General features: G+C 46.1%; 1 protein-coding gene across 3 annotated transcripts in view; it reads left to right on the top strand.

The window, feature by feature from the left end:
• ESRRA (estrogen related receptor alpha) overlaps positions 1–16,862 on the top strand; it is a 264,360-nt gene that overhangs the window by 128,944 nt on the left and 118,554 nt on the right. For all 3 annotated transcript variants that reach the window (XM_068259914.1, XM_068259915.1, XM_068259916.1), the window contains one exon: positions 6,731–6,847. In XM_068259914.1, coding sequence (XP_068116015.1) covers positions 6,731–6,847 — 117 coding nt within the window. The remainder of the gene's footprint in view (positions 1–6,730; positions 6,848–16,862) is intronic.

The following is a 16,862-nucleotide window of genomic DNA, read 5'->3' on the forward strand; positions in this document are numbered from 1 at the left end:
CTGCAAAGTCTGCCCAGTTCTCCAGGAACCCAAACCCCTCCTTCCTACACCAATTTCTCAGCCACTTATTTAACTCCCTAAGCTCCCTCTGTCTCTCAGATGTAGAACGTGGCACTGGCAGTATTTCAGAAAACACCACCTTGGAGGTCCTTGCTTTAAGTTTATCTCCAAGTACCTGAAAATCATTTTTGAGGACCTTCCATCTCCCACTAACTTTGTCATTGGTGCCAATGTGTACCATGACAGCCGGGTCTTCCCCAGCCCCACCCAGTAATCTGTCAATTCTTTCCGCTACATGCCGTCCGACATGTTGTCATACACAGCAGCCAATGGACAAATATCAAAAATGTTGATTGAAAGCTGCACGTCTCTGTAACATATTGTTTAAGTCCAATTGGGTACCATGTATTCCAAACCCACCAGAAACCTCTCCCCCCACCAAAAAAAGTACACTACTCTCCACCATTACCCCAATAAATCCATAAAAAGTGAAGGAAAAGACCCTATTGACAATAAAACAAAAATGAGGTCCAAGTACCTGCCAGTTCTGTGACACTGCCCACTTACAGATCAATACCCATATAGATATATCAAGATCAAATAACCGGACACAGATCATACTCGCTATTTAAAGTGTACTTGAGTTGACTTATAATAAAAGTTTTATACATACCTGGGGCTTCCTCCAGCCCCATCCGCACGGATCGTTTCCATGCCGCCATCCTCATCCTTCTCCTGCTCCGGTACTGGGTCTCGTAACTTCAGCCAGTCGCGGCGAGTCTGATGCAAGAGAAGTGCACTCTTTACGCATCTCTCCAGCAGCCACCTCTTGGAGCAAGAGATTGTATGCTGTGTTCTGAGGAACCAATGGTATCAGGATTTGTAAAAGGTTTTTATGATCAAGAAGTCTTCAGGAAAATGCTGCATGATCTAAAATTTAAAAATTTTAAAAATCTGAATCCCTTCATTCAGATAAAGAAATTCAGGATGGCAAGCATTTTTTCCATACAGAGTCTCATTCCAAAGGACACGTTTATGATGACTCTCGACCCGAGAGATGCTTACCTACATTTTTTCCGATTCACCCCTCTTATCAGTAATTTTAGGATTTGTGTGATCCTGGGAGATTGTTTGCCATTTTCAATACATAGCCCTTCCCTTTGGGAATTTGTCAGCCCCTCGGATCTTCACCAAGATCGTGGCAGAGTTTACAGCTCATCAGCATCTGCCACAGATCAGAATAATTACTTATCTGGACGACCTGCTTATTTTAGCGGACTCAAGGGAGAGACTCTTGGCAGACCTGAGTTTGGTAATTCAGGTACTGTCGAACCTGGGTTGGCTTCTGAATGTGGACAAGTAATTGCTGGTTCTGGCTCAGAAAGTGAAATACCTGGGATTTTGGATAGATGCTTCACAAGAAATTAGTGTTCTTCTGGAAAAAAGCAGTTGAAATTGAGGGAGATGGCTCGTTCCTTAAAGAGAATCTGTATTGTTAAAATCGCACAAAAGTAAACATACCAGTGCGTTAGGGGACATCTCCTATTACCCTCTGACACAATTTCGCCGCTCCCCGCCGCATTAAAAGTGGTTAAAAACAGTTTTTAAAAGTTTGTTTATAAACAAACAAAATGGCCACCAAAACAGGAAGTAGGTTGATGTACAGCATGTCCACACATAGAAAATACATCCATACACAAGCAGGCTGTATACACCCTTCCTTTTGAATCTCAAGAGATCATTTGTGTGTTTCTTTCCCCCTGCAGAATCTCATGCACTGAAGTTTCAGGCTGCTCTTTTCTTCCTGCAAACAGCTTTGCCCTTGTCTGTAATTCCTCAGTATGTGAAAGCCCAGCCAGCTCAGAGGACGATTTATCCAGCTTGTAAAAGATAAGAGAGAAGAGAGAATCTGCCATAATCTAAATAACACACAGGCAGTGTGCAGAGAGGGGCCTGGAGGGGGGAGATTCATCACAGAACCACAACACTGAAGAACTTGGCAGCCTTCCAGACACAGGCTGACAAGTCTGACAAGAGAGAGATAAGTTGATTTATTACAGAGACTGTGATAGTAGAACTTGCTGCAGTAAGCCAGAACACATTAGAATAGCTTTTGGAACTTGTAGGATGATAAAAAACAGGATGCAATTTTTGTTACGGAGTCTCTTTAAAGTCAGAGGAAAGAGTGACTTTAAGTGCAACTTTGTCTCTTTTAGGTCTGATGACCTCATATATCCAGTGCTGCGTAATATGTTGGCGCTTTATAAATACAATAAATAAATCTATTCCTGGGGTGGTTTGGGCGCAGGCTCATTACCGCCTTTTGCAGGAATGGTTTGTTCTTCATTGGAATCACGGTAGTTTGCCGTTAGACAAGTTCCTGCTGTCACAAGCAGTGAAGGAGTCCCTCCTTTTTTTGGTGGGAAGATTTATCCCCCCCCCTTTTCACCAGTAAGAGTTTACATGGATGCCAGTCTCTGGGAGTGGGGGGCCCATTTTAATTTGTCTCAAGTTCCGGGTCTTTGGGACCAGGAGATGATTAAAATCCTTGAACTTCAGAGAGCTTATGGCAGTAAATTTGGCTATGATTCATTTTTTGCCCCTTCTCCAGAACTTTCATGTTGTGATTCTTTCAGACAAGATGGTAACTGTTTCCTACATACAAAAGCAGGGAGGGCCAAAGGTCAAGGATCTCAGAGACTTGGAGAAGGGGCTCACAAAATATTTTGGCGGATTGACTAAGTCAACTTCAAATGTTGGAAGCAGAATGGGCTCTGAATTGCGAAGTTTTTTTCAAGAGATCTCAAGCATGTGGGGTTCTCCAAATGATAGACCTCTTTGCATCCCCTACCCATGCAAAAAACTAAGATCTTTTTCTCCTCCCTGTCCTCTGGAGAGGCTGGATGCTCTGGTAGTCCTTTGGCCTAAAGTGCTCCTGTATGCATTTCCCCCATTTTCACAAATTTCAAGAGCAATCTGGAAAATTAATTTTCTTAGACAGGACTCAGGAAATTGTCATCCCATCATTTTGTGATCTTCCCAAAAATGACAGAAAAGCTGAGTGGCATACCTTAAATGCTAAGAGATCTGTGGTTGCCCATTTAGAAGCAACCAAGTAATTTAGAAGATCTAACCACGTGTGTCCTTTTCAAATGCAAATATCGGTTTAAAAGTGTCCAAAGATACCATTGTCAGGTGGCTTAAGGCGCCTCGTTTGCCTGATTCCTGCAAACGAGGGCGTGTGTAAGTTATTTCCACTGCTTATGTAAGTCAGGGACTTCTAGCCCCACAGGGTATTAAGGCTCATTCTGCTAGATTCATATCAACCTCATGGGCTGAAAGGTCAGGCGCTTCACTTAAGCAGATCTGCAAAGTGGCCGTCTGGAAGAATTTCTCTGCAAATACTGATGGGTGGTTTGGACAGAGTGGATTTATGCAAAGACGGTATCGGGTGTGTTTCCTTAAGGAGGAGCTAGCTATCTCTCACGTTATTTACGCCCCGTGTAGGCACATCTCCCACACGGTCCCCTCCCTAACCACTCACCTGTCAACCGCATCCTAGAAGCTGCAAAAAGTATTGGCATTCCGTTTAGAGGTGGTGGGGTGAGTTCCCTGGAGGTGAGAGGTCCAGGGCTTACCCACACTTCCCTCTAGGTGTCGCATGGTGGTTTGGGGGCCCCAGCGAGTGAGAGAGACCTGGGGCCCCTGGGCTGTCATGTGGACCAGTGTTTGTGATTTTAAATTTCGTTTTTGCAGCTTCTAGGATGCGGTTGACAGGTGAGTGGTTAGGGAGGGAACCGTGTGGGAGATGTGCCTACACGGGGCATCCCTGTAAACGATGCAATTCACGATTGCGTCCAACCAAAGCCTCCCACCTGAATGCTAATTTATGTAATTCCTGCTAGATTTGGTACAGCAGGCAAAGGGTGTATGACAGTACACCTGATTGGCTGACTGGCGTCTGCTGGCCAGATAGAGGCAGGAGATTGCTCTAGCTGGAAGTTAGCAATTGTGTTTGTTACAATAGCCATGCTGACTAATTGAGATGTAGTGTGAGGCGTATGGTCTAAGCACTGAAGGGTTACTGCCCACCCCTTCAACTTCTGCAGCAGTGTTGCTAGCACTCATATATCTGTTTGCAAAAGACAACCTCTGGATATGTCTCTGAGCATGTGTGCTCAATTTCTTTGGTCATCCATGAAGAGATCGGAGTGGAATCTGTCCTGTTAAACTGTAGTATGGTCTATGGGGTGCCATGTTCAACTTCCAGTGAACGGTATGTGAGAGTGAAGACCCCAAACTTTACACTCCTGCCCCCCATTAACACCTGAGACCTTGTAACATGACCCTGGGGCTTTAAAATTGGGCAGATTTTTAACATTCTTCACCTAGAAGTGTACTCCTTTGGATAGTGATACTAGGGAGGCAGTGACTTCAGAAATTACTGTTTTTCAGAGGAATGGTGGAGGCAGAAACTAGACTGAAGGGGCTTATTCCAAGTTAGTAGAAAGAGTTGTACAGTGTTAAAAAAAAAGTGCCACTCCTACAGTATAAAAGCAAAGGGGAGAAGTAGGACAGAATGGTAGGAACGGGTGGTGTATGGTTCAGAGAAGGGTTTATGATTACTGATGTTTTACATGGGGTGTATTCGTTGTCCGATATGTGTACATATATTTCATAAAACTGTGTTTTCGTTCTTGTTGGTGTATGGCTTCAATTCATCAAAGGCTGTTCGATTAAAAAAAAAAAAAAATTCTGGAAAATACAGACTGCGGTATTTTATACTTTTTTGCTAATTCTTCAAGATATTCACAGGTGCGGTAGACAGTCGGTAATTTTAATGAAACCCATTGCTTCAATTCACAAAAACCCGTTCGATAACAGCAGAAGAGTGTGGAGTTGTCTCTGTTTTGTTACATGCTGTGACGGCATTATAATAGTAAAAGGCATGCCCGACATCCCTTTACATGTACATGTTTGTTATTCTCTCTCTGCTTCCTCTGAATATGTCTATTGGCCTTAACATTTAATTTTATTGACACAATTTAGATGAACTTCCAAGAAACATTAAACATGCCATGCTTAGCTCTTCCGCATCTTCAAACCGGAACCTAAAAGGTTAAACGGCTGACGGGCTGCAGGGGAAACCTCTTTTGTTCCGCTCTCTCCTCTGCTGCCTGGGGGTAGAGACGCTTGTTCCTCCCGAGAGAGAAGGTGTTGCAGCCTATCAGAGAGAGTAGTGGGAGACAGGCTTTTGCTATTGGCTTGCTACTTCTGTCAATCAGGTCTTATTGAACACTGAAGCTGGTTTTCGACACTTCAGAGCTGCCGGTTAACACTGCACATGTTTTACTAGGCTTTACCGCATGCTCTAATCTTCATGAATTGACATTTGCTGACACTTATTGAGGTGTTTACCGCACAAGTCGGTAATTTACCTTACTGCTCGGTAATTTCAGCTTATGTGGCAACAGCCTTAACCTCCTGAGCGTTACGCACGCTAGAGGGTTTGCAGCCGAGAGTCCCCCAGTATAATTTTAAGCGATCGCATACCTGTAATAGCTTCAGCTAGCACTAGGCTAGCTAGTAGTGGTGGACAAAAACATCCCCCTGATTACTTCTGATCCCCCCCCCCAATCACCGCTAAATACATTACCCAGCCTGGATCCTGCGATCCCCGGACAGCTCCGCTCTTCTCTATGGGGAGGATCGAACATGACGTCAGCTACGTCACGACGTTATGCACAGACCCGATCCTCCCCATAGAGAGGACCGGAGATGTGCAGGGAGGCTGCACAATCACTGCATCCAGGGGGGGGGGGGGTAATGTATTTAGCGGCGTTCGGGGGGATCATAAGTAATCTGGGGGATGCCGGCCACCACTACTAGCTAGCCTAGTGCTAGCTGAAGCTATTACAGGTATGCGATCGCTTAAAATTATACTGGGGGACTCCTGGGGACAGCCGGCAGTATGCCCGACAGTGTCAAGCATACCGCTAAGGAGGTTAATGAATGGAGATTATACAAAATGTTCCGTAAAATCAGCTTTTTTTCAGTATGACCGAATGCGGTAATGCCACAGTGAGTTGAAGCCCAAGTCCTTTTTGTTTGAACCTTTTTTTTTTTTTTTTTTTGTATTTTCAGGAATGTTGGTGTAAGGTGAATGTTGGTGTGATAAACCACGATTTATCCTCCTGCTCCTTAAAATGATTTTTTTTTTTTTTTTTTTTAGATATCCCAGGGTTTTATTTTACATTTAAACATTTACAAAGTAGCTTGAATGTTTTGTTGCCTCTGCTCAGTAGCGGCCTAATTAGTGTCCCAGAGTTGAAAAAGGTCAATAGTTCATGTATTTTATCTCCCTGTGCTCTCATAGTTACATAGTGCTCCCTGTGCTCTCAGTTGTATTCTGCCAGGAAAACTTTTATGGCTGTACTTAGGTTATCAATGATGTTTACTATATTCCAAGAAGGTACCGACAAGACAGAAGATGTCACTTCCATGCCTAAAAATTAACCCTTTCATGCACTAAAATAAAACTAGTAAAACGGCCTGGTTATTAATGTTTTTCACTGTACATACACGTTTATCTCATGTCACATGTCACCTCGGGTACACTTTAAAAGCTGCTACTAGATGCTTTATTTGGCCTAAATTGTTGCATTGGCTGTTAAGTTTATCATTTCCAGGTATATAATCTTTCTTGATCATTCCTTCTTTCTTACAATAGGGAATATTGAATACAGTTGTCCAGCTACTAATGAGTGTGAAATTACCAAGCGAAGACGAAAGGCATGCCAAGCTTGCCGATTTACAAAGTGCCTTCGTGTAGGCATGCTAAAGGAAGGTGGGTTTGCGTTACCTTATCTCAGCACCATTCATTATTGGAGAATGTTTGCATGTGTCTTACAGCATTTTCTGAATTGTTACTTCATTTGTATGTAGAAATCTGCATTGTAAATCAGTAAAACAGTGAGGGGGATTGCAGAATTCAGTGATTTAGACTACTTGCACACTAAGACGTTGCATTAGGTGCTACGTTAAGGTCGCATAACGTGCACCTAAGGCAAGGCCTGGTGCTCTTCGATGTGTACGTCAGAGTGAGCCGCGTTGTGCAGCACTCTGGCGTCCGTGATGCGTACTCTTGGACGCATGCGGCATCACGTGGTCCCGCCGGCCAATCGCCACACAGAGCGGCCGCACCAGGAAGTAAACACTGCACGTCACAACGTGCAGTGAATATTAATTAGCCATGTGCCTGGCCGCTCTCCGCTCCTCCCCAACACGACTGAGCATGTGCAAACAGTCTAACGCGGCTTAAGCCGCTCTAACGCCGTAGCATGCTGCACTTTCACTACAACGTGCAGCGTTATATGTAACGCAATGTGGGCAGTGTGAACAGCCCACTTGTGTTACATTGCTGTGCGTTGGGGGAGCGTTACAGGCTGCACTAATGTGCGCCTGTAACGTCCCTGTGTGTAAGCAGCGTAATGTTGCTTTAAAGGGAACCTAAACTGAGTATATGGATTTTTCCTTTTAAAATAATACCAGTTGCCTGACTCTCCTGCTGATCCTGTGTCTCCAATACTTTTAGCTACAGCCCATCAACAAGCATGCAGATCAGGTGCTCTGACTGAAGTCAGACTGGATTAGCTGCATGCTTGTTTCAGGTGTGTGATTCAACCACTACTGCCAGGCAACTGGTATTATTTAAAAGGAAACATCTATAGCCCTCTCAGTTTAGGTTCCCTTTAAGGTAAAAAATGCAATGTGCCTCCACGTATTGTCCTGTGTATTCTGTCAAGGCCAGCAAATTTCAGGTTGTTGGTCCTGCCACCATGGGCTGTCTTGAAGTGCCGGGCCCCTGGTGTCAGGACAGAAAAGTGTTTGTTTTTTTTCTTTTCCGGTTAATGCTCGTACAAGATATGTTTGCCTATCCTAGATTTACATTCATGCTTAGTTTTGCCGATGCAGGATGCTCCACACACGGAAATTAGCATATTGAGTACATAAATTCGTAAATAAGCATCTAAGGCAGTGTTTCTCAAATCGGTCCTCAAGTACCCCCAACAGTAAGTTTTGCTGAGACATTAATCACCTCACCTGTGAATATTTGTGGTTTTCTGCAAAACACGCACTGTTGGGGGTACTTGAGGACCACTGGTCTAAGGTTTACATTTGTACCCGTTTCTGGTATAAAACCTGTTTGATCTGGGTGAATAAGCATCCCATACACTGGTTTCAAACAATTCACTAGGACTTTAGCAAAAATCTTTGCATCCATATTAACCTCCCTGGCGGTAATCCTGAGCTGAGCTCGGGCTAGCCACCGGTAGCTCTATGCAGAGTATAGCTCGCAGCGGGAGCTTTTCCTCACCTTCTGGGGGATTCAGACATCTGTAGCCGTTCTACTTCTTGTCCTCGGAGGCTATGAAACACTCTGAGATCGCCGTCATTGATCTCTCCAAAGAGATATCGGAGGACGGAGGTAAAATTGCAGCGCTTGAGCCCAGGGAGGTGAGTGAAAGCAGGGGCTGCTGCTGGCATTCTGATGGCATGATTATTTCCTGATTTTAGGGACTGAAACCTTTTAGAAAGACCCTGAAATCCGGAAATAATCATATCACCGGGGGGTTAAAGAAATTGGGTGGTAGGAGGAGCAGAGCTATGGGTCCCTTCACTTCTTGAGGATGACTACAATTAGCACCTCCTGCATCGTCTCAGTTAGTGTTCAGCCTCCCCAGATGAAATACATACAGTATAACATGTAAATAAAAAAAATACAAACTTGAAAAAGTTTTTCATTATTCTAGATGAACAATAAATACTTTATTTTTCGGACCATAAGATGTTCTGGACCATAAGATGTACCTAAGTTTGGAAGATAAAGGCCAGGGAAAAAAAAATATATAGTAAACCTTGTGCGTCCGTGGTGCAGAGGAATCTTGTGGAGCTCCCTTCCAAGCTGTCTCTAAGCTGCACTGCCCAAAGTAGCCCTCACTGCCCCCCAGTACATCAGACCACATATAAAATTTAGAGAGACCGAGAGCCCAATACAGTGTAGTATGTTATGCAAAAATAAAGTAAGGATAATCAGTGAGAAGAGTATACTCACAAGCGTGGTTTACCACATAGGCAACCACTGTATAGGCAGGTGAGGAGATCAGACCTGTCCTCACTCAGGGATAAGAAGTCGCTCTCTGTAGATCAGAAAAAGGGGTAGATCACTCCTCCACCAGGGGTTGACACGGTATATAGCAATAGGAGAACAGAGGCGCAAGCAGGATAAAAATGAATAAAACCTTTAAAATTTGTTTGGAGGAAGTGGTGGACTTACCTCCATAAAGCAGACACGAAAGACTGTCTGAATAGTAGCAATCACATTCATTATATAATACCCCAAAAAGTGCAGTGCAACGCGTTTCGCAGGCCAAGCCCGCTTCAGGCAATAAACGTGGGGACAAAACTGTAGACAAGAAACAGTACATTATACTATAGTAAATTCTGCAGTTACAAATTTGCATATCAATATATTGCATATCATAAAGCATACCATATGAAAAATTGCTTCGTGGAGATGGCATAAAAAGTTGGGGGTTCAAGTCTGATCGCCCTGCCTTTCACACGATCTGTGCTGCGGACTGGAGAGGCCATGCAGCACAGATCAGAGAGAACAGCCCCTGTCCTTAAGTGGTTAATTATGGTAGCGTGGATTATTTTAAAGCAATAATGGCCGAAATCTGAGAAATTATGATTTTTTTTCCACTTTTTTCTTATTAATCCTGTTAAAATGCATTTATAAAAAATAATTCTTAGCAAAAATGTACCACCCAAAGAAAGCCTAATTAGTGGTGGAAAAAACAAGATATTGATCAATAAATTGTGATAAGTAGTGATGAAGTTATTAGCAAATGAATCGGAGGTGAAAATTGCTCTGATGCATAAGGTGAAAAATCCCAGCGGGCTGAAATGGATAAACAAATATGGATCAACTTAATAGTCCTGGACAATTATAGCAACGGTTAAAAAGCACATAACAGTCAAACTAAATTACACTTTTTGACATAAAATATGTATGTATGTAAAATAATGATCAAGCCAGAGGTGTTCTTGTAAAACTGGACGATGTTACACTAAAACGTATTGGGACAAATAAAATTAAAGTCCTAAAAACAAGACAAAAATAGGGTAAAAGAGTGGCCAAGATAAAAGAAAAATGGTATTTTATTAAATTTTTTCCAGAACTTCATTCAGACCCTCAGGGGTGAGGATTCTTATAGTTTTGTATCCAGAATATTTCATATTTTTTAAGTTGTTCGAATGCATTTGACGAACTTTCATCAATTGAGTCAATTAGTGTAATGTTGAAGAATTGTGGGTTGTTGGTGTGGTGAGTGCAGAAGTGCTGTGATACGCTATGAAGGGGGAATTTTTTAGTGATATTTCTTTTGTGTTGTCCGATTCTGCTGCGGGCCAACTGTGTAGTCCTCCCCACGTACTGGAGTCAACAGGGGCATGAGATGAGGTAGATGACAAATTTAGATTCGCAGGTGAGGTGTTTTTTTATGGGATATTGAATACCGGTACTGGAGGAGACAAAGAATGTGCAGGTGTTGATAAATTGACAGGCTGTGCAACGGTTTTTGTTTCAGGGGAAACAACCAGGCTCCTGCGTTTGCAGGGTGGTGGGTTGGTTTGGTGTACGTAGTTTGCTTGGCGCTAAGAGATTGCGGAGATTTGGTGCTCTCCTGGTATGTAATTGATCGTGTTGTGGGTAATATAGGACGTAGATAGGGGTCTTGCATAAGGATGTCCCATCGTTTTTTTAAGATATTGCGGATGGACAGATGTTGGGCATTGTAACGAGTGGTGAATCTGGGTGGGCATGTAGTGTTAGTAGGTTGTTTTGTAGTGGTAGGAGGGTTGGGATGTTTAGCTCTGTATCTTGCATCTTTGATGAGTTTTTTTGGGGTAATGGCGGTCTGTGAATTTTTTGGTAAGGATCTCAGATTGAATGCCAAATTGTGATTGGTCCGTGCAGTTCTTACGTATTCTTCTGTATTGACTGTAGGGGGTGTTAGTAATCCAAGGGTGGTGGTGAAAGCTATTGAAATGTATGTAGTTGTTGGCATCGACTGGTTTGAAGTATGTTTTTGTCATAATGTGAGTCGATTCTATGTATAAAGTGAGATCAAGAAATTCAATGGAGGATACGTGGTGGTGGTGTGTGAATTGGAGTCCTACTGTATTCGAGTTAAGGTAACTGACAAATTGTGGGATGAGTATAGTGTCTCCTTTCCAAATTAAAATAAGGTCATCGATATACCGCTTATATAGTACAAGGTTGTTGAAAAATGGATGGTGTGTGGATAGTTTGAGTAGTTCCAGGAGTCCCATTGTAAGATTAGCATACGAGGGGGCGAGCAAGCTCCCCATCGCGGTCCCGCTTGTCTGATGGTAAGTTTTCTCGTTAAACGTAAATATGTTGGTTAAGATGAATTCTGCGCATTGTAGGAGGAAGTTTTGTTGTGCAGGTGGCATGGATGGGTTAGTGGCTTGGTAATGTTGTAATGCTTGAAGGCCGAAAGAATGAGGGCTATTTGTATAGAGAGGTGACATTGCATGTCAGCCAGACGCAGGGGCGTAGCTAGAAATGACTGGGCCCCATAGCAAAAAAATGTTATACGCCACCCCCCCCCCCCCCCCCCCCCGACCTTCCAACCCCACGAACCTCGGACCTCCCACCCAAACATTCCTCCAGGACCCTCCACTCCAACATTCCCACACCCCTCTAAGTACAGTATAAGTAGCCAGGTCTATAGGTGTCCCCAGTTTAGGTAGTAGTCAGGGGCGTAATTAGAAAATCACTGGGCCCCCTTGTGGCAACAGCAATTTAACCTAAATACTGTACAAACGTTTTAACTCATACATGAACATTATGGAAAATCCTAGTTGAAAATAAACTGTGAAGATAAACAATTTCATCCATCCTACTCCTGAAAAATAAATTCATTTTGTACAACCTCCCAGTTTTATTTTCTATTTTAAAAAGCTAAAAAAGTAGGTTTAATGCTATTGTCTCTTATGATGATGATTCAGCTTTTCCCATAGTCTCGTGGTTAGCAATCATGTGACCCCCAACAAGACAAATTCAGCAATCATGCGGCCCCTATCAAGACAAATTCAGCAAAAATGAGGCCCCCAACATGACAAATTCAGCAATCGTGAGGCCCCCAACAAGACAAATTCAGCAATCGTGAGGCCCCCAACAAGACAAATTCAGCAATCGTGAGGCCCCCAACAAGACAAATTCAGCAATCATGAGGCCCCCAACAAGACAAATTCAGCAATCATGAGGCCCCCATCAAGACCAATTCAGCAAAAATGAGGCCCCCAACATGACAAATTCAGTAACCATGAGGCCCCCAACAAGACACATTCAGCAGTCATGAGGCACATAAATAGACAGCATTTCACATAAATAGGCAGAATGCCCCCTTAATATGGTAGACACCCCTCACCTGGCTTCTGAATTCTCCTCTACTGGCTGCTGTGCCTGGCAATACTGTTTTTAGCTGGATTGGGGATGATGTGTGGGCTGAAAGGCCTGGCAGTGATGCTGTGGCCTGGCTGGCGGTGATCCTGTGGCCGTGTTGGCTGGCGGTGATGCTGTGGCTGGGTTGGCGGTGATGCTGTGGCTGGGTTGGCTGGCGGTGATGCTGGGCTGTGCTTGGCTGGTTGAAGTAAATGCTGGCCTGACTGGTGGTGATGCTGTGGCCTTTTTGACAGTGATTCTGGGCTGGTTGGCTGGTGGTGATGCTAGGCTGGCTGGCCTAGATAGTTTAGGTAGTGACAGGTGCCCCCTAGTTAAGGTAGCGCCAGGAGTCCCCAAGTTCAGGTAGTGACAGGAGCCCCCCCAGTGTAAGTAGTGACAGGTGACTCCCAGTTAGGAAGTGACTGACAGGGACCCCCAGGTTAGGTTGTGAGTGACAGGCGCCCCCCAGGTTAGGTTGTGAGTGACAGGCGCCCCCCAGGTTAGGTTGTGAGTGACAGGGACCCCCAGGTTAGGTTGTGACAAGCGCCCCCCAGTTAAGTAGTGAGTGACAGGCGCCCCCCAGGTTAGGTTGTGATTGACAGGCGCCCCCCCAGTTAAGTAGTGAGTGACAGGCGCCCCCCCCAGGTTAGGTTGTGAGTGACGGGGACCCCCAGGTTAGGTTGTGATTGACAGGCGCCCCCCCCCCCCAGTTAAGTAGTGAGTGACAGGCGCCCCCCAGGTTAGGTTGTGATTGACAGGCGCCCCCCAGTTAAGTAGTGAGTGACAGGTGCCCCCCCAGGTTAGGTTGTGAGTGACAGGCGCCCCCCAGTTAAGTAGTGAGTGACAGGGACTCCCAGGTTAGGCCGCCCCTCCCCCTCCCCCCGGGCCCGCTCAGGGCCGTTTTTGAGAGCTGGAGGGGTCGCAGCATTAGGGGAGAGCTTGGTGGCACGTCGGTGGGGAGGGGGGAAGGGCCCCCCCCTCCCTCACCTCGGGCTCTCCCCTCCAGCATTAAACAAAGATGGTATGCAGGCGGAGGCGGCGGGGCAGCGGTGGCAGATACATACCTTCCGTGCGCTCCACGGATGCTCCTCTCTCTAGCCTCTGACGCGACTTCCGGTATAAACAGGAAGTCGCGTCAGACACTAGAGGGAGAACCATCCGCGCTGGAGCGCATGGAAGGTATGTATCTGCCGCCGCCTCCTCCTGCATACCATCTTTGTTTAATGCTGGAGGGGAGAGCGCAGAGGGGAGAGCCCTTCCTCCCTCCCCACCAACGTGCCACCAAGCTCTCCCCTCATGCTGCCACCCCTCCAGCACCTAGTGGGGCATCCTGCTGCGGGCTCCCTGTGAGGTAGGGGCCCCATAGCAATGCTATGGATGCTATTCCCCATTGCTACGCCCTTGGCCAGACGTAATCCGGCTGCCACACGATGTCCCATAGGAGTAGTAGGTGTCCAACACTTACAGCCACACGTACAGTCCCTCCCCTCCTTCCTTAAGGATTCACAACAACTCATACTACTCCTACGGGATGAAGGCAGAGGTAGATGGAGAGTACTGCGGATACTTCGGGGAGTCACCACATCAAGACGGGACAGGAGGCCAGACAAAAGTAGCAGCCTGGAAGGGTCTGAAGAGGCTCTCAAACATCAGTGCAAGTATATATTAACCTATTGGGGACTGCCTGTAGTAAAACCTACGCTGCACTTGTGGCTGTTCTAGCCTGATGCGGCGTAGGATTTACGCCGCTCGCCCACTCCCGATGTGATTTTGCGCACCGAGAGGGGAGTTTAAGCTGTCATATGACAGCTGACCTCTCCCCTCAGTCATCAGAAGCCATCGCATATGGCTTCTGATCATGGGATCACTATGATCGCCAGAGGATCATAGCTATCACTGTTACAGCGGTGGGGGGGGGGGGGGAGAAAAGGATCCACTCACCTTCCTAACGTTCCCCCAGTGATTGGTGCTCCGCTCCGGCCGGCATCCCCGCTCACTCTGACGTAAGTCCCGGGTTTAGCGGCAGTACGAGCAGGGATGCTGGCCGGAGCAGAAGAGTCCACAGCTACTCATCTGGGGATTCGGCTGTCTCACCCCCCCCCCCCCCCCCCCACACACACACACACACACACACACACACACACACACACATGTAAATTAACCTGGTCCTTAAGGGGGGTTAGGCAGCCACTCCCCAAAGGGTTAATATACCGTATTTTTTGGAATAGAAGACACACTTTTTCCCCTAAAATTTGGGGACAAAAGACTTATATTTCCAAATATAAGGATTAACTTATACAGAGTGCGCAGGGAAGTCTGCGCAATGTAAAATAGAAAGTTGGCAATGAGCCTAAACTTTGTACTGAACGCCTTATAGACGTCCGTGGCACAGGAATATGTGGAAACAAAATGGCCTATAGACGTTCACTACAGGTTGAAGTAGTTGTATATTAAAAAGCTTTTAGACAACCACAAACTGCGGCAGTCTAAGGGTTTATTTAATGCCAGAGCTTGCTATACAATAGCATAGCATGTCCCCCAGCTGCCACTTGCTCTAAAGGTGCGGCACCCTGACACACACCACCACACGCACCACTGGACCCCCAACCACCACTCCCTGCTGCAAGACTTGGGAAAGGAACCCCGATACAAACATTTTTTACTTTGCCGTCGTAGCTTTCTGTTGCTTATTACACTCTTACACTCAACGGGATCCCGTTGGTCAGTCTAATGACCAGTAAGAAATCCTGGTTCCCAATAGTAAATCCCAGGGGGAATACACAGAATTACTCCAATGGTTAACAAGAGAGGTAGGCCCAGGGGCAGGCATGGTGATAGGTGAGCTGGCAGGGGGCATAGTCCCACGCAGTCCCTTGTGGAGGTCACCACTGTTGGATATTAGCAGCTGATAGCTTATCAGCAATTCAAGGCAGAAGCAGAACTTCAAAAATAGGTGACATGTGCGGAGTAGCAGCATGTTTGGAGGATGGCATATGCCCATAAAGCCTCTTCATGTTAACATCATTATGGAATGGATCTCTTGGGGCAAAACTGAAGCATGCTCATCTGTAGGAAACAGCAAAGCAGTGACGGGAGGAAACAGTGTTCTCCCCAGAATTTTTTTCCAGCCGGGTGGCATGGAAAAGTAGCCGGGAGGGGAAGTAAGGTGGGGGGGGGAGGTAAACAAGGGTGTGTGTGTGGAGGCTCACAGAAAGTGTCAAGTGGGGTACTTCAATCACCCTGGGTAATACTAGGTGTGGGAGAAGAATGTGCCGAGTGCTACTGGATGTGGAGGTAATACCAATGAAAGCTAGCAGGTGGGAGGGAGATCTCACCCTTGCTGCAGCTGATGTAGGTGAGGGGTTCATACTGGATGCCTCACACTGTGTTGTAGTGGATTGAGGGTACATGACTGGCTGCTGCTAATGGACAGGGAACCATCTCCCTTTGGGTATATGGAGGGGGGGGGGGGGTGTCTCACACTGTGTGATGCTGATGGGGAGGTGCTGGTGGGCAAGGGAATCAGACTATGGGAGAAGGGAAAGTAAAAAATACACACAAACACCCACACCCACCCGGCTTGCATAGGCAGAACAGACCCATCAGAGTCCAGGAGAGATTCATTTATGAAGGATTTCAGTTTGGAGACACAGGACTTTCCCCGTCACAAGCACACATATAGAACGACAAGAGAGCTATGTGCTTCCACAGCCACTGGCTCTCAGTTATATCTGCAGTTTACATTGCGGCTGACTCCAGACAGCATTCCACCTTTCACTGTGACCTGCCCAGGACCCTCCTGCTATAAATAACAGCCCACCACACTTCTCCATCCCGCTGTCAGCTCTCCTATGACTCCAGCACGTGTTTCTCCCCATGAATCACAGAATGCCGCACTGTTCTGCCCGCTTTATGCACTGAACTTCGTGCACATAAATTATCATGTTCAGCCGGTGAATGATTGCGCTCTGCCTGCCTCTAGTCTCTGCCCAGCACATCCCTGCACAGCTTATAATCAGTCATGAGCCTCTGCAGTGAGTCGGCAGCTAGCGCTATGGTCACACCTCTTACCATTTGCTGAACCAATCAGTGCAGGAGCTTGCCGGGAAGCCCGAGATCTCGCGCACAGAGGGGAAGAAGCACATCCTGACAGCCGGGCACTTGTCAGTGAAGTGTGGCTTGCGGTGATTTCATCAGCCGGGCGGTAACTTATCTTACCCGGGCGTTCCGCCCGGCTGATTGATCCTGGGGAGAACTCTGGGAAACACCTGCCCAACTGTCGGCATTCCAAGTGTGCCTTTACCTTCTGATTAATTTCTTATGCTAT

The sequence above is a fragment of the Hyperolius riggenbachi genome, chromosome 11 (assembly GCF_040937935.1).
Source record: "Hyperolius riggenbachi isolate aHypRig1 chromosome 11, aHypRig1.pri, whole genome shotgun sequence".
NCBI classification, from domain to species: Eukaryota; Metazoa; Chordata; class Amphibia; order Anura; family Hyperoliidae; genus Hyperolius; species Hyperolius riggenbachi.